Source organism: Ambystoma mexicanum, chromosome 8, assembly GCF_040938575.1.
Source record: "Ambystoma mexicanum isolate Mex_15411 chromosome 8, UKY_AmexF1_1, whole genome shotgun sequence".
NCBI lineage: Eukaryota > Metazoa > Chordata > Amphibia > Caudata > Ambystomatidae > Ambystoma > Ambystoma mexicanum.
Window position 1 is genome coordinate 30237466 of NC_090929.1, and position 20838 is coordinate 30258303.

At 46.4% G+C, this 20838-nt stretch overlaps 1 protein-coding gene across 5 annotated transcripts in view; it reads right to left on the minus strand.

The window, feature by feature from the left end:
- KYAT1 (kynurenine aminotransferase 1) overlaps positions 1-20838 on the minus strand; it is an 825974-nt gene that overhangs the window by 459232 nt on the left and 345904 nt on the right. For all 5 annotated transcript variants that reach the window (XM_069609197.1, XM_069609195.1, XM_069609198.1 and 2 more), the window contains one exon: positions 14157-14277. In XM_069609197.1, coding sequence (XP_069465298.1) covers positions 14157-14277 — 121 coding nt within the window. The remainder of the gene's footprint in view (positions 1-14156; positions 14278-20838) is intronic.

The window sequence follows — 20838 nt, forward strand, 5'->3', positions numbered from 1 at the left end:
CCAACTTAGGCTCATACATACCAATCAATTCCTTAGGCATCCAGGGTCTTTTAGGACTGGAACTTCTAGAGGAGTCAGAGAGAGAAGCATTGTCTACAGATAATTTCTTCATTTCTAGCTCATGCTTGAGCTCCATTTCCCTTAGCCTGAGTTCTTGATTCAGTTCCTGGTGCCTTTGTTCAGCCTGAGTATTCAGTCTCTTGAATTCTAATTCAAGTTTCATTTTCTCTAGCTCAAGATATTGAGGACTAAGTGTGGGACCTGGTAAAGGTCCAGTAGGTACAGCTGGCAGAGCAGACAGAGGCCTGGGGGGGACAGTCACAGCAGCCTCACCCTCCTTTTCTGACTCTTCCTCAAGATTATCAACATTTTGATCAACATCAATCTCTATATTGTTATCTACTGTTTCTGGCATGGTAGGTTCCTCTGAACCATCATCCAGACTTTGATTAGCGAACAACCTTTCTATCAATTCCTTTTTCTTGTTTTTAGTCAGGAGATTCTTATGCTTACAGAGAACTCTTAAACAATCAGCAGTTTTTGTAGCAAGGGACTCTTGACTATAATTTTCCATAGTTGACATGTTAGAAAGATTACTTTTTCAGTACTAAACTTTGTGGTTAGTTGCACTAAGGTCTCTTAAAGCACTCTAAAATGTATACTTAATACAAATCCCACCGCTGTACACCAGTGTTAGGCAGAAACCTGTGCAGTTCCCTTGGGGACCACTGCAAAAGATTTAGGACTACAGGTGTTGGCAGTAAACCCACTTGGTAGCAGTCTGTACCACCCAGATTTACCTGGTAGCTGTGGCTGAGCAGTCAGACTTCCCTCAAGAAGAGTTAGGCAGTATGCAAAGTATACACAATAGGCACTCAGATAAAATAGCACAAGCAAACACTGACCAGAGCTTTGGTATCAAAGTATATAATTATTTATTTTAAAAAAAACACTTATTGAAACACTCCAGCACTATTATTGTAAATCACTCTAAACACAATTACTATTATTATTATATACACTCCTTATTCCTTATCAGACAAGTCTTAGTTAACACCACTTATTTCTAGACAGAGGTGAGCGCTTAACTATAGATGGCACTCCAATAAGTTAACGAAAACGGAGGGAAAAAGGCAGAATGTAGGAAAATACACCACACTAATACTTAGGAACTCTTAAGCAAGGCAGGAAAGTCAAAAGTTACTTGTGAGCCAAAGTCCATAGGCCGGGCCCACTCTTGGAGAGAGCAGGGCACAAATGCACCCAAGATCACACAATGACAATAGGCTTAAAAAGTCTTGCAGGGAGTTCAGAACGGTTTTAGTTAGTCTCAGAAAAGTTTAGCCAGGGTGTCCCAGGCTAACCCAGGGTCGAAAGACGGGGACTAAATCTACCCCGTACAGTCGGTTGCAAGGGAAGCCAGGCGGAACACGGTACCTTATGTGGAAAGGATCCTTCAGCGGGGGCAGTTGTTCCTGGCAGCGGGTGCAAGTCGCGGCGTCGTCCAGAGGAAGAGAAGATCTCGTCGTGGAGGAAAGATGAAGGTCGTTGCACTGCCAGGGAAGAGACCAGCCGCAGAGTTTTCCGGTTAAAGGTACTACCATTTGATTCACGGTAGTGGTAAAACGTGGTATCCCGGTTGCCGGGGTGCTTGGCACAGGCAAGGCGGCCACGAGATGTCCCAGGAAGCGAAAAAGGAAGCAGGCTGGTTATCTCCACCAGTCGAAAGAAGGAGACTCTGCGGGCTGGAGATCTCCTCTGTCGTTGGGAAAAGTGGTGAGACGGTTCAGCAGGGCTCCACCGGTGGTGTCGTCGTAGCAGGTCGGCTCAGCTTCTCCCTCGTCGGATTCTTAGGTCCTGTGGCGACTTCTGAAGTTCCAGTCCCCAAAGCCCTGCTTTTATGCAGAAAACCCCCATTCACTCAGCCTAGCTGTCACTCAAACATGCTAAGTGGTGAGCCAGCCGGCTCACCACTTGGGCCAATCAGGACGGAGTGCGACTTGAGTTGCCTAGGCAACTCAGTCCAGGGTGCCTAAATCCCCCTCCACCCCTCCTAAGTACCCCAGACAGAGTGGCACCACTTTGGAGGGCTTCTGTGGAGAAGCCCGCCAAAAAATGGAACAAAGGGCTCAACTTGGGTTGGAGTCATAGAAGCGAACACAAATACCATTTTAGAACCGAGTTCTGGCAAAAAATACAAACCGGATAATTAATATTAAATAAAGAAACCGGCGGTATGTTCGAGGCTATAGGAATTAAATAATTAAAGTTGGTAGCCTCGAACAATGGGAAATCCCATAGGGATATATTCGCGGTCGAATATAAAAAGTAGTATCCACTGCCACCAGCCAAAACTCGATCAGGGGGGATGGAGACGTGCCCCCTTGACTAACAGACCCCGGGGCAATCGAATTGCCCCGGCCAGTATGTCCACAATATGATGGTTTGTACTGGTTCTGTTCAGAATTTGAGACTAGTAAATTCAATGGTGACTTTACATGCCCTGGGAGACAGTAGTCAGTCCCAGGGTATGGAGTCTATACTGGGGGGTCACTATGACACCCCTGTGTTACTGCACTGAGGGTGCTGTGTAACACACATCACAAAAACACATGAAGCCCTATGGAGTAAAAGACCCCATCTTTACAGGCAAGGTGACCTCCAAAAGGTAAGGGCCCAGGTGATGTGCCTACACGAAACATGGCTGGTTCAAACACCGATGATAGAGGGCTATCAAGTATCAACAAATCCAGCCATAAAGGGCCAAAAGGGAAGACCTAATGCAGGCCTCCTGATTGCCATAAAGAACAATCTGAATTGAGAAATACTGGATGAGACAAATCCTACCCCTTACATCCAGGTACTAATGATTAAGACAGAACAAGTGCCAATAGGTGTACAGAGAGTTCTGATAATTATTAATGTTTACTGGAATATGGCATCACCGGTGAACAAGAAATTACCAGACGATTTAAGGAGGTGGATAGACGAATCCAAGGAAAAATGGCCAGATCCGACTTTTATAATAGTCAGTGACTTAAACTGTTCATGCATAAATTTGGGCGCCCTGAAGAACGAAGAACTATCCAACAGTATGAACAAACAAACATGTGGCACAAGATGGACCAACGCCCTAACCTCAGGATACTGTGTCTTATTAAACGGAGCATTGAAAGGGGATGTTCCAGCAAAGCCAACATGGAGAGGTATCTTTTCTACAGCGATCCTTGACTACATATACATTTCCTAAAACCTGTCTCACAGAACCGAAGAATTTGAGGTAATTGACACTGTCGCAAGTGACCATAAAATTCTACATTTGACATGTAAAAAATTGAGTGACAATAAACACGGTGCAGATCTCTCATTGTATGCGAACACGGGAGGAAATAGACTAAGAATTAAGGTGGATAAGCTACCCGACTTGAACCTTAACCTGAGAAATGTAATTAAGAAGAGACAAACAGAAGAGAATAACACAATTGGCTATTTGCTGCTACTGAAAGTGTTTACCACAACTCAAAAGTTAGGAAACAACAAAGGGTAAAGTACACATAAGCATGTATACGATAAAGACATTATTAATCGGAAAAAGCTTTTGAAGAAAACAATAAAAAATCTAATTAAAAAAAGAGCCTAAATTCAGAGGAGGAAATAAAGAAAGCCAAACAGAAATATCAAAATTGGCTACGTATTCACAACAAAAAAAAATCAATGCTAAATCAAGATTCCATATTCATGCTAGAAAAAATCCACAGTAAAAATAGCCACGAAATTTGGAGAATCATAAACCAAATTAATGCTCCCCAAGTCGCCTTGATGTTACACCCAATAACAGCAGGTACATGGTGCAAATTTTACGAACAAATGCAGCAGCCTGTAAGCTCATACACAACATCAGAACTAACCCTAAATGAAAAAGACACCCAATTGGATTACTCTACTGCTACAACAGAGGACATGATCAAGATACTTACAAATTCGAGGGCACCTGGACCAGATGGCCTCACAAACGTGATGTTAAAAACTCATCCGCGAGATTGGGCGACCTTCTTGAACCATTTATTGGAACATGTAATAAAAGGGGGAAAGGTACCGAATTCTTGGAAAAACGCAGTGATTGTCCCCATATACAAGAAGGGTCTTAGGACAAACCCAGAGAACTATAGGCCTATAGCCCTCCTTGAAGTCCTAGGGAAACTCTTTGCATCAGTATTGCTGAAATCACTAACATATTGGAGCATGGAAACAGGCAGAAGAGACGTGTTGCAATCAAGATTTGTGAAGGGGAGAGGGACCTCCCTTAACACATTTCTAATTAATCTGCTAAAAAATAAATCAAAGAAAACAAAAACAAAAACATACATAGCATTTGTGGACCTATCAAAGACCTTTGACATGGTCAATAGGGAAAATCTATGGAAAAAATGGGTAAAATGGCAGTGCCCCCCCGTAGTCTTGGAGAACATTAAACAACTATATAATAACACTTCTGTAAAAATACGACTGGACAAGTCAGGGCTAACATCGGACCAAATAGATACTAATACGGGATTAAAACAAGGCTGTCCACTAGCCCCTGAACTGTATAATCTATACACTTCTTACATGGACGATACATTTTGTGACATATAGATATTTCCGCCGCAGATTGGAGGAACATCGGTAGGGAGACTTCTGTAAGCGGATGTTGTCGTCTTAATTGATCAGACGCCAATAGGACTCCAACGCCAACTGGAGGCCTTGGATAGGTATATTGAGACAAATGGACTAAGAATCAACCCGGAAAAAACCTGAATAATGACTCTGTCAAAAATGAAAACCAATAAAAAAATGAGTTTGTTTGGTTTCTCAAAGGGAAAAGACTGCTAGAGGTAAACTCGATCATATACCTGGGAGTATGTGTTAACAACGTTGCACTGAGGCGCCCAGGAAAGATCATCTATACAAAACGGTTAAAACCTTGTGCGCCCAAGGTCGAATCCTCCTAAGGAAAAATTGCAGATTTTCAATGGCACCGTTAATAAGCTTCTACAGAATGAAAGTGATGCCAATTTTGGCGTATGGAGCAGAAACCACACCCGACTTACCCGATAAGATCTGGGCACAGTATGAGGCACGTTCTGGGGAGCGGTATTGCAACTGCCAAAATCGCTGCCAATACAAGCTATAAGAAGAGAACTTGGCATGACATCACTGAAAGCGATAGTAGATTGGAATACCATCTCACTTTACAGAAAATGCCACGAAAAGTCCTTAACAGGAGGTTTCAAGGCACTGAATAACACCTTGAAAAACAACAAGGACACACAACTACAATAATGGCAAGCCAAATGTGAATACATTCTGAAGGAGCTAAATGAAACAAAGGAAGACCTGGTAACTAACCTTCAAAAACAAAAAACAAAAACTGTATACAAAAGATTGGATTCAGACATTGGAGGAGTTAACCAGATACAAGAGTTACGAAGACTATTCCAGGATATTTAAAACTCTTCCCAAACTGGTTTTTCAGGTCACAACTGATGAGGTTCTGTTTAAATATTCTGCCTTCGGGAGAAGTGATCCAAAGAAGATCAAAAGAAAATGTTACCTTAAAATGCAGAATTTGTCTTAAACCTAACACAGTGGAATCACTTAAACATCTAACCTTAGAATGTAAAGGTCTGCTAAACGAAAGACAACTATGTTTGAGAGACATAGCAATAAGTACTGCAAACAGAGACATAGTCACATGGTAGAATGTTTTCATGGAAGGGAGAAAATCACGACTAACTTGGCTCTGGTCAGATTTATAGTCATGATTTTTAAGAAAATAGAAAACCTCACGGAACATTCCACCTGAGAAAGTGTGGTTAGACACGCAGTCTTGGGAGTGCATTTGGTAACCAACAATGTGAAAGTGAAAATGACTGTGTTAAAAAATATCTTTTTTTTATTCATATGTTTGTGTTTTGGCTTAAGGTTTTCAATTTACTAAACCAATTGTGGCCAAATAAAAAAATAATAATAATTATATGCGACTCTCCATTAATACTTAAATAATGCCCTTGGAATCCAAATGACTGGAGTAGATTTATAGGCCTTAGGGAATTCTCTACATATTGTTCATGCTGGTAAAATTGTATAATACTTTGTTTGATGTAACAGCCTTCATATGTGTTGCGTGCTGGCCACCAGGTGTATGGCCTTATTGTGCAGTCCCATAGGGGACTTGCGTGCTTGCTAGGTTTTATGATTTCTTGGTCCTTCCCGCACCAATGTTGTTTAATGTAGGGTGCTCAACTGTGGTACAAGACTCGAACATAGATATTGGGGTTATTGATTTTTTTTTTTTAATTTCTTTTATTGATTTTATGCAAACAAAACAACGAAAACCAAACAAGCAGCATAATCATAATGGTTCAATTACACATCGAGTTATCGTAGTCACTGCTCCCATTATCCCTCCCTCCCCCCGTGAACCCATTTGTCAATCTCTTTCAATGTTTGGCACATGCGGCCGGGTTTCGTTCTCTTCGGAGTCTGTTGGATTTGATATTACTCCAAACAATTATGTTATTAGCGTTTTCCAGGCCAACAGGGTGCCCGTCTCCCCCTCATCAGCCCGGCTACTCGCATCTTGCCATGCCACCGTTTCAGCCTCCGCCCATTTCTGCAAGTCCTTCCACCATACATCCACCTTAGGTTTGTGGCATTTCTTCCACCCCATGGCGATCCTATGTTTCGCAAGCACATACGCCAGATTTCTCAGTTTCTCAATATGTTTGAGTTTCCGTGGCCTAGGGAACCCGCCCAGTAAGCAGGCCCAAGCTGTGTCTGACAAGAGTAACCCCTTTATCAGCCAGTTTCTGCGCCACTTCTAGCCAGTAGCACCTAATAATCGGGCACGACCAAAACATATGTGTCATGTCAGCGTTTTCTAGGTTACATTTAGGACACAGTTGTATTCCAGCATTTCGGAACTTAGATATCCTCAAGGGGGTCATGTATGCCCTATGCGTTACATACAGCTGAATTTGTTTTAATCTGGCATTTCTAGACACTTTTTTGTGGTAACCCAGGGCACGCTTCCACACCCCATCCTCTATCGGGGCCCCCACTTCCGCCTCCCAGTCCAGTCTCAGATGCGTCAAATCTTTCACCGCCTTAGCCATCACCATCTCATACAGTCTCGAGATCTCATGACCCCCTTCGGATATATCATACATTGTTTCCAAAACTGCATCTGGTTCTTCTATCAAAACTATCTCTGGCCAGGTGTTCTTAATCATCTGCACCAATCTAATGTACGTGACATATTGACCTGTGTGTAGCCCCGCCTCTTCGTTGAGTTCTATAAACTCCTTAATGGATCCCTCTTGCCAAACATCGCCTAGCGTTGCCAGCCCCACCGATTCCCAGTAGGTCCTAACAATCGCCCTCAGCTGATCGTCCCCTCCTGTCAAAGCAACCAGCGGTATCTGCGGGAGGCAAGGGTATGGGACTTCCATCAAGCGACAAGCCCTACGCCAAATTTTCCATCCAAGCCTCAACATCTCAGGACGCCCCCTCATTTCAATTTTCGGACAGCCAGATAATTTCTTTCAAATAAAACGGGGCACAGTCCTGTCCAAGCACCCTGTGCTCAGGGGTCACTTCATCAGAAAGCCACTTAGCCACATATTGTAACTGTCCCGCCAAATAATAAACCTCAAAATGGGGCAGTCTGATACCTCCTTTTTCATAAAAGTTCTGCAGTTTCCAAAAAGCCACTCTATTTCGGGTACCGTGTCACAGGAAATCCCTACACATGCTGTTCAATTTGCTGAAAAACTTCTTGGGTATTATGTATGGGATATTACTAAAGTAATGAAGGAGCCTGGGCAGGACTACCATCTTGAGCATGGCCCCCCGCCCCATCATCGCCAAGGGCAATCTTGCCCAGAACTGCATAATGTTTCTAATTTTCTCGACGGCTACTTCCGTATTGTATCTGTGTTCATCTTGCACCGTGTGATATGCATCTACGCCCAAATACCGAAAAGAGCTAGTTGCCCATGGTACCTGTAGCACCGGCAGTCCATCTACAAGGATGCCCTTTATAGCTACCTAGCGGGAATATGACAGACTTTTGGGGGTTCACCGAGATGCCCGACAACTCTGCATACCTTTCCATCACTTCAAGTATGTATAAGAGATTTTCTTCTGGGTATTGCAAGTACAGCAACAAATCGTCCGCGTACAAGGTTATCAAGTGTCGTACCCCTCCTACCTCAATGCCAATCGCCTCATACTGTGCCCTAAGGCAGATTGCCAGAGGCTTCAGGGCCAAGATGTAAAGCATCGGGGACCAGGGGCACTGTTGTCTGGTGCCTCTGCCAAGTTGCCATCTTTCGGATATCACCGCTCCAGTTCGGACCCTGGCAAGCGGCTCACTATACAACATTTTGGCCCACCTGATATAGCACGGCCCCATTCCATACCCTTCCAAAGCAGCCAATAGCCATGACCACTTGAACGAATCAAAAGCTTTAACTGCATCTAGAGACACTATCGCCATCTCACCCTCGTTCTTACTACCCCATTCGACCACCCGGTGAAGTCGTCTATGGTTGTGCGTTATGTTTCTGCTCGGGACATAACCCGTTTGACAGGATGTATGAGTCTACCAATCACTTTCTGCAATCGATTTGCTAGGACAGCCGTGAGAATCTTGCTGTCCTGATTTAGCATCGAGAGAGGCCTGTAGGAACCACATCTATGCTCCGGTTTATTGGGCTTGGGCAGCGGTATTATGATCGCCTCTCTGAGTGATTCCGGCAACCGTCCTATCTCAAACGCTTCATTGAGCATGTCCAGCATTGGGGGGGGAGGATTTCCTCTCTGTATACTTTATAGAATTCGCTGGGGAACCCATCTGCCCCTCGGGTCTTACAGGTAGGCAACTGCTTCACAACTTCTTCTAACTCCTCCAACGTGATTGGCTCATCTAACTCCTCCCTCTCTTCGTCGGTTATCTTGGGCAGCCCTATGTCTTCTAACGTTTCGAGTATCTTGCGCTGGTCACCTATCTCATCATCTCCATACAGCACTCTGTAATATTCCACAAATTCTTTGTTAACCCCCTCTTGCGTGGCCACCTCATCTCCGTCCTCCCTGATAATGGTCCTAATCGGAGGCCTAGGGGTCTCGCTTTTGTATAACCAGGCCAAAAGGCGGCCTGTCTTGTCTCCCCCTGCGTGCTGTCTCTCAACATATTTCCTATAATTGAGATTGCAGAGTCTTTCCCCAATGCCCTGCACATTGTTGCTGTAGTTGGAGTACCAGCTCCGTGTCTATGTCATCGCTCTTCAATGCTGTTTCTAGCTCAGTTTCCGCCCTCTGCAGGTCAGCCAAGACCCCACCCTGTAACCCTCTTGACTTAGCAATGGCCGCCCCCCGCATCACCACCTTAAAAGCTTCCCATGGTGTGCCCGCAGAATCAACACTCCCAGTATTCTCTTCAAAGAAGTTAGTAATCTCTTCCCTTATATCTTCTCTAAAAACTGGATCTTTGAGCGCCTCCGCTCGGAGGCGCCATGTAGGGATCTTCGCCCTCGAGGGGCAATATTGCCATCCGAGGATCAGGGGCGAATGATCCGAGAGGACCCTGGCCTTATATTCGATTTGAGTAATCTCAGACATCACATCTGCTGTAGCAAAGACGTAATCGAGCCTAGTGTGCAGTTGGTGCGGGGCTGAATAGTGCGAGTATTGACTCTCAGTGGGATGTTTCACCCTGCACACATCTGTAAAGCCAAAATCAGTTAGCAGCATCCGCAATGCTCTTGCCGCTTGGCTAGGCTTACTCACCCTGTCGTCTGATCTGTCCACCACAGGATCCAACAGACAATTAAAGTCCCCACCCCATATCACCGCGCTCCCTATACACGTACTAAGATTGGTACACAGGGTTCTGAAATATGCTGCAGTGTTTTGGTTGGGGGCATACGTGTTTATTATGCATACCTCCCTGCTCTCCACCAGCCCCCGCAGTATAGCCATCCTTCCATCCATTTCAACCACCTCTTGTATCGATTTGAACGGGGCATTCGGTGCCACCCAGATTAACACCCCCCGGGCATATGCAGAGTATGGCGAACCCACTACGGTCCCTCTCCACTTTCTCTTAACTAGGTCCAACTTCTCTCGCGTCAAGTACGTCTCCTGTAGTAATGCGATGTCTATTTTCTGCCTTTTCAGATAAATCATGATTTTGTTTCTTTTCAGGTAGCTGTTAAGACCCCTGACGTTCCACGTTATTATCCTGAGGTCCCCCATAGGTCGTTAATAAGCACCCTTCCGATCCTCCGTCGATTACGCCCCTTCATGCGCCGCAAGTACAACATACTGATTCCTCCAAATGGGCTTGAAACAAAACTTACACTCCCCATAACTACACACACACTCAACTTCCCATCCCCTAGCCTTCTTCCCACACACCCATCCCCCAACAATACCCTCCCAAACCGTTGCCCAGCTCCATTCCCGGATCTCAGGCACCCCCACATCTAGCCCTGCCTAGCGCAAGCTTCTACTCAGGGCTCAGTAGGGTAAAGCCGCCCTAATGGCCGTTGAAACTAATAATCTATTGGGGTAGGTCGTCCGCGCTCTGTTGCTCCTTTCAATAAACATTACGCATACAATTGCCAAACCGTTACCAATTACAGTTACACTCACTATATTCCAGTCCAAATCGAGCACCAGGCTCAGATTGCGTACAAAGTTCAGTTAGTTACAGTTTCTCTATACCATCAGGGTCCTCCTCCTTACTAAGTCTTCATTCGGTATGATCCTGCCGGTCACGATCCGCTTCTTGTTCCGGGCAGCCCTGCAGGTCCAGCCATGTGACAACATCCTCAGGGGTATCAAAAAATAGCGCTTTATTCTTATGTAGCACTTTCAATCGTGCCGGATACAGAAGCATGTATTTGATTCCTGCTGCCCTCAGCCTCCTTTTGACGGCTACGTAACTGTATCTCTGCCTCTGCACCAGTATCGTGTAGTCCGGTTATGCTGTGATGTTGGTGGATGCTCTCTCTATCGTGCCGCCCTTACGAAAATATTCGAGGATCTTTTCTCTGTCCCTGTAATTCAGGATCCTCGCGATGATCGGTCTTGGCGGGGGCCCCTGGCTGGGGTTTCCTCATTAGGGCGCGGTGCGCCCTCTCCACCGTGAATCCCTGTGAAAGATTCCCGGCTCCGATCCCTTGTAGGATCATGTTTTCATTGCAGTTTGTGGGGTCTTGGCCTTCTTCTCCCTCCGGAAGGCCACCCACGCGAATGTTGTTTCTCCTCGCCCTTCCTTCCGCCTCTTCCGCACGATTTTCCAGGTTGGCAACCTGTTGTTTTAAGACATGGATCTCCTTCGCATTGCTCGTGCGAACATCAGTGTTAATCTTCACCCCACTTTCCAGACCGCTGGTCCTTTCTGCAAGTGCCCTAACATCTTGACGTAGCAGGGTGAGTTCTGTACCTACGGCATCGATCTTATTCTCTAGAGCTGTGCGTAGGTCCGCCATTGCCTTAGCACTTAGTCCCGTTATAGCCTCTAGGATCTGGTGCTTGTCCCCTTCGGTGGCATCCTCTGTAGGGGTCACGACCGTGCTCTGCAATGATGTTGAGGGGGTCCGTTGCGTTTTCGTGAAAGTCTCCATTGTGGGTTGCTTGGTCTTGACTCTCAACCCTTTCGCCGACATGGCGCTTTCCTCCACTCCTGTACGCCTCCGCCTTAGTGCTGCTGTTGCACTGACCTCGGTCCGACCATGGTCCAGCTTCCAGGTCTCCTAACTCGCATTCGAGATGGCACTTCGGATTGTCTTGCGGATGGGCTATAGCCTCATACTCCGCATTCAACTTCCGTAGGCCTCGTCACCCAAGCGTCCAATGTTATCTCCTCCTGCGGTCAGATCGTCGAGGCTCTATTAGCGTATGCCAGGCCGGGCGCTCTCATGGTGCTAGTTCGACCACTCCGCCATATCTCCCTATTGTATTATTCCTCCAGGCAATTTACCACAGCCGTGTCCCGCAGTTCCGGGGAATCAGTTTTGTTTCTTCTCGGAGGCCTCTCCCTTGGTAGCCGCCATCTTGGTGCCGAAGCGGCCACACAGTCGCACCGACAAAAACATGTATATCTCACGATTCTCGGGGACTATGAACTTCTCCAGCGAGCTTCACCTGGCGTGCGGCTTCCGACGCCTGATCCTCTAAGTTCTAGGCGCTCGTTGTAGTTTCAGCAGGTAACTTTGGCAAAAATAGAGTCGGATCGTCAGGAGCTCCTCATGCAGCACGTCCTATTCCATGGCCAGTTAGCCACGCCCCCGATATTGATCTTATAGTTTTATACACGTTACTTAAAGTATACATTTTTCAGTTTATCAATGTTTTGTACAGGAAATAAATGCATGGACTAAATGCACCCTTGCGTTGGCCTACACCGCCTATCTGAGTTAAGCCTTGTCGCTCTGTCCACGTACGTACGCTAAGAGGTTTCACTTTCCTTTCTTGTCTGGTTTGTTGGCCTCCATTAAGGTCCGTGGTTGTAGCATACTCAGAGGATCGGACAAAAATTGCCTTAACAAAGATGAATCCGACCAATCAGCGCAAGAGGCTGATAAGCCAAGCTGAAGGTTAAAGAGGCTAACAAAGAGCAAGAAGAGAAGTCCAGGAACTGGGAGAGGACTGAGAAGCCCGGCACCTGGGGGAGGTCAGCTAAGCCTGGCACCAGGGGGAGGTCAGAGAAGCCCAGACACCTGGGGGAGGTCACAGAAGCCCGACACCTGTGGGAGGTCACAGAACCCAACACCTGGGGGAGGTCAGAGAAGCCTGGCACCTGGGGGAGGTCAGAAAAGCCCGGACACCTGGGGGAGGTCAGAGAAGCCCAGCACCAGGGGGAGGTCAGAGAAGCCCAGCACCAGGGGGAGGTCAGAAAAGCCCAGCACCAGGGGGAGGTCAGAAAAGCCCGGACACCTGGGGGAGGTCAGAAAAGCCCGGACACCTGGGGGAGGTCAGAAAAGCCCGGACACCTGGGGGAGGTCAGAAAAGCCCGGCACCAGGGGGAGGTCAGAGAAGCCCGGCACCAGGGGGAGGTCAGAGAAGCCTGGACACCTGGGGGAGTTCACAGAAGCCCGACACCTGGAGGAGGTCAGAGAAGCCCGGAACCTGGGGGCGGTCCGTGCAGCTAAGGACATGGGAGAGATCTGAAGGATGAAACTGAAAGCAGGAAGAAGGAGGGTCCAGACGGCATAAACCCTGGAAGAGCCTTCCCAGGAGACGCTTCTTGCTTTTGTGTTTGAGAATAGTGATGGCCTTTGTAGAGCAGGATTTGTGAACTCTTTTGTTTGTCACAACTTGGAATCTTTGAGTTTAGTTCAGGCACTAGCCTAGAGACTAATTACTTAAGTAGAATTTTGGAACTTTCTGTTGGACGAATCTCCTGGATGGTTAAGGGCTTGTATGAATAGGTTAAAATGTATGAATTGGAACAAGGCCACTGGAGGTCGTAGCTACTGGAAGTAAACCTCACTTTGTTACTCCTTTCCTGACACTATTTAGTTTAGACAGCCTTTTTTCATTTGTAGAGACCTCTTGGGTCCCTACAGGTATCTGGTCCAACCCCAAGCATGAAAAACAGATTAATAAAACCCCTTTCTTTAACCACATTCTGTTGGCCTCACATGTTTGCGTCACTGCTCGACCTCCCTACAATACTAACCTCACCCACGAATAGAGTTTCCAGTTATTCTCTGCTACGTAATCTTCGACACACCAATCAAAATTCAAACTCACTGATTTCTGGGCCACCTAATGTGTGATGATCTTTAGGCGTTAGTTCAAAGCGCTTCTTTCACAGAGAAGGTTGAATCCTGGTCAGCAGTCACAAGAGGTAGTTGCACTATAAAAGCCCAATCAATCAATCAATCAATCAATCACGACACTGCCTACATCATAGAAGAGTCAAAGGCTAACCATCCAAAATAAAGCCATACAGCCAAAACACACCCACCAGTGCCAAAATGCATCCCGCCATGAGCTCTGACCAGTCTAGTGCAATGCACCTTTGCCTGCACACTGGCCCGGGATCTCAGCGCATATGCCCCATCCACTCCATGTCATCCACTCTCATACTTACTCACCGATTCGAGTATGCTTTGTCCCATCATAGACCAGCCACTCGTACACCTCGTCACTAAAGCACAGGACGTTGTGCTTTGTGCACAGCTCAGCGATCACTTCCAGCTCCGCCCGGTCAAAGACCTAGATGGGAGAAAGGGGATGAATTGAGCAGGTACTGCTGGAAGCAGAGCATGCAGCAGGGGGAATTTGACCTCCATCATTCAAACATGACATCACATTATCACTTCTTTAAAAAAGTTCCCTGGATCAAAATTCCTGAAAACCATTCACTTATACACCTACCCACCCCCTTTTATTTCCAAACTAATCAAACAAGTTGTACTTTTCCAGCTCTCAACGTAGAAGCACATTTGCTCCTTTCCACTCAGCAAACTGGATTTTGTTAAGCTCATTCCACATAAAGATCCTTTCCTTCGGTGACTGGAGCCCCTCGCAGCCAGAGGTGGGAGGCCTACCAGGGAGAAACCCAGAGCTAGTTCTACCCACGAGGACGCCGGTGGCAGGTGAGAGGGAGCCAATTCCTGTGTGCTCCCTCCCCTTTTGCCAGTTTATGCAATACCCTTTAGTCTCACACACAGTACCTCCAAAACAAGATGAATGCCAGATTCCCTCAATTTCTCCCACAGTCAACATTCAGGACATGGGTACAACTGGCAAAGACAACAGCCCTCCAACGCCACGCAATATTGCATTTCAAGATCAGAGGCCTGGAACCGAACAAAAGAGAACCCTCCAGCACCCTACGCTGCCGGCGCTCAGACATCCGATGCTGAGATCCAACGAGAGAAAATGAGGAACTCAAGAATGAGAATGCTGCACAACCGGTGTATTCCCTCTTGTAGAGTTTCTACCAGGAACACCCACATCAAACAATGGCAAAGACAAAGGGGGCGGGAAATGCTTCCTTGGTGAACAAGCAGCAGCAGCATGTAGTAAGAAGTGCTATATTTTCAGTTCCTCTCTGAAGAACATGCAATTTGTACAAGATGAAATCATCAGCAAATGGGCTTCGGGGCTGGGGTCGTAGGGAGAATCAGAGATCTCTTGGCCTCTATGGCTTCTGGAGCCTAAACCATTCCCCAGGATTTCCCTGCAGCTCTTACCTCCCTTGAGGCTCTACCACCTGGGATGAATCCTACGGACTCCTTAGAGACTCCCAGCCTAAAGTCTCCTCCCATGTGGCCACGGGAAGGCAGCCGCTACCTGATCCTGACCCTGGGGGTGGTATTATCCAGGTGGATCACGTGGGAGGAGAAGGCAATCAGGGGAATGTGAGGAAACTGTCAAGAAACCCACGATAGTCATAATTTCACTGTGAGGATTATCTGGTGCCTGAATATTTGATGGCTTGTTGTTATCGTGCAACTTCCCCTCCCTAATGTCCTCTGAACATGAAGTGTGAAAACCCTTATGATAAACATGGAGGCAAAAACCAAGGAACTAATACCACTTCTAATTATAGTTCTATATTATATTTGAATTGTGACGTTAAGGAACAACTATTCGTTTCCTTAACACCTTCACCTTAGTACACATCTGATAAAACATTAAAGCAAACTAAAATACATTAGTTTAAACTAGCTAAAAACATTCAAGTCCCATAATGTTCTAAGTACTGTATCTCTTGTTTGTATAATCTGTAAAGTCACATTAGATTTCAGCATATTGTTGTTTGTTTAATATAATGGTTGACTAGTAATATACGTTCAACATTGGCTTGTATTTAAAGTGTCTTTTACCTCTTTGGGCTTCAAAGATGTTAATTCTGCAGTGGTTGCAAAGTTTAACTTCAGGTCAGCATTCAATAATTGTATCTCTTGCTTAGGGTTCATTTTTCCCTCCATTTATAGTTCAAGAGTTGTTCGTCTTGCTTTAATTAAATAGTTGACTGCTCATAGACCGTTGAGAACGTGTTTCTTGCCACACGCGACCACTCCGATACAAGATATTCCCCTTTCTTTGATAATTGACAAATATTGTTGTTCGTTTCACTTTAATTGAATAGAACATTTTTCAGAGACCTTTGAAAACTTGTTTCTAGCCACACGCGACCACTCAGATACAAAGTATTCAGGTCAGGAAGGCCACCGTTAAGAGGACATGCCTGACCTTCACTGCTATTAGCAGGCATTTGTTACGCTCACCTGGTATTCACGGGGGCGCCACATGATGCTGTATGGGACGTCTGTGCGCTATCTCAGGCTTTCTCTGCTTCGCTATTCACCTTGTGGGGGCAGCTCCTATGACAGGTGAATGGAGCAATTAGGTTTGGGTCCTTGTTTGGTGAAACTCCCACCTCCCTCTGATCCCGAATCCTTTTTCCCCTGGGGTTATTTCTCACCTTGGATTGATAAGCGTAGAGCTCTCAGTCCTGCTTCTCTGTGCAGGGGCGCAGTTGTGAGTACGGGTGTTCCGTTGGACCTAGTTGCTTCACTGGTCCGTGGGCCCTTGTATCGGGTCTAGACTGGCTGTGACTCTGACTCGTGTTTCGCTGTGTTCAGATGAGTTAGTGTCTTTTCCAGTCTCTAATCTGTCCCTTTCTCCTCACTCCGTTTTGTCCTTCTTTCGATGTTTTTACCGACTATGCAATTTCTCTAATAATGTCTTTTGTCTTCGCAGGTATGGCTGCAGTTAAAGCTCTTGACGAGAAGCCGGATGAAGAAGAGAATGCAGCGGCGGGCAGCGAAGATTACAGGTAAGCATTGATGCGCAGAGCGCAGTGCTGTTCTTGGATTTATTGCGAGAGTTGCTAACCTGCTGTTTTATTTTCTTCCCTCTTTCTCCCACCGTTGCAGGTTGCGGTAATGTTCCGGAGTGGTGAGCGAGCGAAGCGCTGGAATGGTTTCAAGATCCGCTGCTTACCCAGGTAAGTGTTGGTAGTAATGCTGTTCTTATTTCCTCCAGATAGGTGATGGCGTCAAGATCGGGGACCTCAGGATCGGGAAAGAGGTAAGCATGTAAGCAGGAGCTGGATATGGTGAGCATTACGCTGCAGGAGTGCAGAATAACGCAAAACGGGTGTTCGAGCTTGGGTGTGGCTTATATAGCCAGCCACACCTGAAGGCTCCGACCACACCCAAAACACTGGTCTGCATAGTTCAGTTCTAGGAACAGAACTGTGCTACAGGCCTCCATGTTGGGTTTAGACCCATGACTGATACTTGTCCTATTCTTGATAATGAGCCTGGCACCGGAGGTGCCAGGACGGACTCCAAGTGTTCTTTTTAAGATGTTTAAAGGGTTCCATGATGTGTTAATATCCCCGCAAAAATATTGCGATACAAATATATTGCCATATTTTTGTGGCGATATTGACCCATGGACCCTGTGGGGGACACCCCCGCGACCCCTGAATTATTTTAAAATGTGCGGGGGACACACCCGCAACCACCACTCCCACAAAATATCCTCCCCAAAAATATCGCTGATGGCGAGACAAACAGCCATATGTACGGTGATATTTTTGGTGGGGATATTTTGTAGAGATACCGTTTAAAGGCCCTTGGGGCCACTTTTCTTTTCAACATGTTTTTATTGTTTTTCACATATATAAGCATTAAACAAAAACTTCCCTCACAGCCCCCCCACCTCACAATCCCCCTGGAAGACATGGTCCATGTTCCATTAGTTCTCGGGAATGTCTATGAGCAGTATATGTCTGTTATTTTGGTATTGTACCGGCACCATTGATCCATATAGTCTGACTGTAAATATTCCAAAGCTCCCCCATTCCTTCATGAAGGATTCCTTCGAGCCTTGTAGGGAGTGCGTAATCTTTTCCATGGTCATTTGCGACCAGACCTTCTGCAGCCATGTGTATACCATAGGTGGGACTTGCTTTTTCCAGTTTTGGGCGACTGTTGCCCATGCCGCAATGACCAGGTCCATAAAACTCCTCCAGTGTGCTTTGTGAAAGCTCTTGGCCTGTTGATCCTTGAATCCGCATAGCCATACTTTCTCCCCCAGCTGATCCACCTCTGGGAACATCTTTTTCATTTCCGTTGTCACTTCCAACTAGAATCCTCTGACCCCTTGACAGTCCCACCAAATGTGCTTCCACGTGCCAGATTCTGAACACCCCCTCCAGCAGCGATCGTACGTTTCCGGGTACACAGTGTTGAGCCTCTCTGGTGTGTAGTGCCATTGGGTAATTATTTGTAACCACATTTCTCTGGTCTGCACTGCTCGGGTGAGTTTTGGGATACCAGCCCAGAGTTCCGTTCATTGCTGTTTGGGTATCTCTTCCCCAAGCGTTCTTTCCCATCTTTTCATGTATGCCCATTTGATTTCTTCATCCTGTGTGTTGATAAAGTTATAGAGTGAAGAGACCAGTTTCTTAGCTCCAGAGTTGGTTATTAGGTACTTTTCGAATGGAGTTAAGTCCCTTATGGCCGCTTGAGTGACCTCTGGGGTAGCTAGCCAATGTCTGATTTGCTCATATTTATACCTGTCCGCCTCTGTTAGTTTTCACATCTTTTTACATTCGGTGAATTATCTTATTTCTTTGTCTTGGAACATTTCCCCAATTTTTTTGCACTCTGCGGCTTCCCATTTCTCGAAGGCCCCACTTTCTAGTCCCGGTGGGAATTTAGGGTTCTGACAGATGGGCGTGAAAGGGGCTAGCGGTGAGGTCATGGTACCCTTCCGTGTTTGTTCGTCCCAGGCATCCAAAGTGGTTTTCATGACCTCGCTGATGCGGAGATTTGGGTGTCTGTGTTGCTTGTACTTCCATAGTAAGTCCTCCAAGGAAGTTCTGGCGACCGCCCCATATTGGGTTACCCATATCGTTTTTTGTTGGTCTTCCCCCAGCCATTCCTTCAGGAGCCATAGTTGCGCTGCTTGATAATATTTCCTAAAGTGTGGGAGTGACATTCCCCCTGCTCCGATATGTGACGTGAGGATGGCTCTGGTGACTCTTGGGGGTTTCCTGTTCCAAATATAGGACGAGACTGCCTTTGACAGTGCTTTAAAGAAAGAATTTGGGACTGTTATAGGGAGGGCATGGAAGTAGTACAGCACCCGGTGGAGTATATTCATTTTCACCGATTGAATTCTGCCCCACCAAGACACCTGTAGCGGGCACCATCGATCCAGGTCCCTCTTCACTCGAGGTAGGAGCGGGGGATAATTACCCTTATATAGCATGTCCACCTCGTGTGTGAGTGTTATACCCAGGTACTTGATACCCTCCTCTGCTATTTTTAGACCTAACGAACCTGCCTCCTTTTCCAGTGTCCCTCGGTCCCCTGCTAAGTGCAATATCTCAGATTTTTTCCTGTTTATTTTTAGGCCAGAGATCTCCCCAAAAGCCTCCAGTTCTTTTAAGGTTTGTGGTAAGGTCCTCCCCGGGTCTTCAAGGGCCAACAGCATATCATCTGCATAAACTATTACTTTGTGCTGTCTGCCTGCCATCTCGATCCCCCTTATTTAATTAGGAGTGGTTCCAGGAAGATGGCGTACAGGAGGAGGGATAGGGGGCATCCCTTCTTGGTTCCCCTGGTTATCTCTACACTGTCCGTGACCTCCCAGTTTATTGCTATTCTTATAGATGGGGAGTTGTAGTTGGCTTTGACCATGTTTATGTAGTGATCTCCAAATCCCATGTGTTTTAGTGTTTTAATAAGAATGGACCACTCAACCTGGTCAAAAGCCTTTTCCGCGTCTAGTGAGAGCAAAATTGCTGGTGTGTGAGTAATGCCAATTTTTTCGACCTAATGAATTAGTCTTCTTAAATTGTCATGCATTTGCCTGCCCGGAATAAAGCCCGATTGATCTGAGTTTATTAAAGTGGGCAGAAGCAGGGACAACCTGGCGGCCAGGATTTTGGTATATATCTTAGCGTCCAAATTTATCAAGGCTATAGGGCGATACGAGCCAGGGAGGGAGGGATCTATACCTGATTTATGAAACACCAGCACCTTTGCCCCGTTCATGGAGGGGGTGCCACGTCCCCCAGTACAGCTGCTCCTCCCCCCTCACACTGATCTGCAAAGACAGTCACGGCACACACATCAAGGCGGCAGCATCCTACCCAACGAGTGAAAACACTAGCATGCAATCCGGGTGTTTTCCGTCCCTCATTTCGTTGGCAGTTGCCATGGAGACTTTCCCACAACTGGAAACGTCCCCGGTCTTCACGATCATCCTGGCGACACATAGAGAGACTCCCACAGCAACCTCGACCATCCTGCATCACGTGATCAAGATCACGTGACAATCCTCACGCTGCACGCTTCCGTGATTCACATCACGTGACTGCCTCAAACGACTTCAAAAGCATCCGAAAACACAGAAGCAGTGCTTCACAGCTGATCTTGTGAGGATATTTGGCGTTTCTTGTTTTTCCTTTCAAATCTAGTTTACTTCGACCTCGGATTGTTCAACGGACCTGATTTTTGCCTTCTCCTTGGATTTTGGAACTGTATCCTGTACGACCTCGGATTGCCTTACGGACTCGATCTTTGTCTACTCCTTGGAATTCGGAACTTCTATCCTTTACGACCTCGGACTGCTCAACGGACCTGATTTTTTGCCCATCCCCTGGATTGCTTCTGATCGATCTCTCTGGAATTTTGGATCTTTGAATTCTGTATCTTGGAACTGTGATTTCGGGTCTTTGCCATCTGACCCAGGTGTTATCCACCTACAAGCTGTGCGGAACGTCTGGTCTTCCAGCCCTCG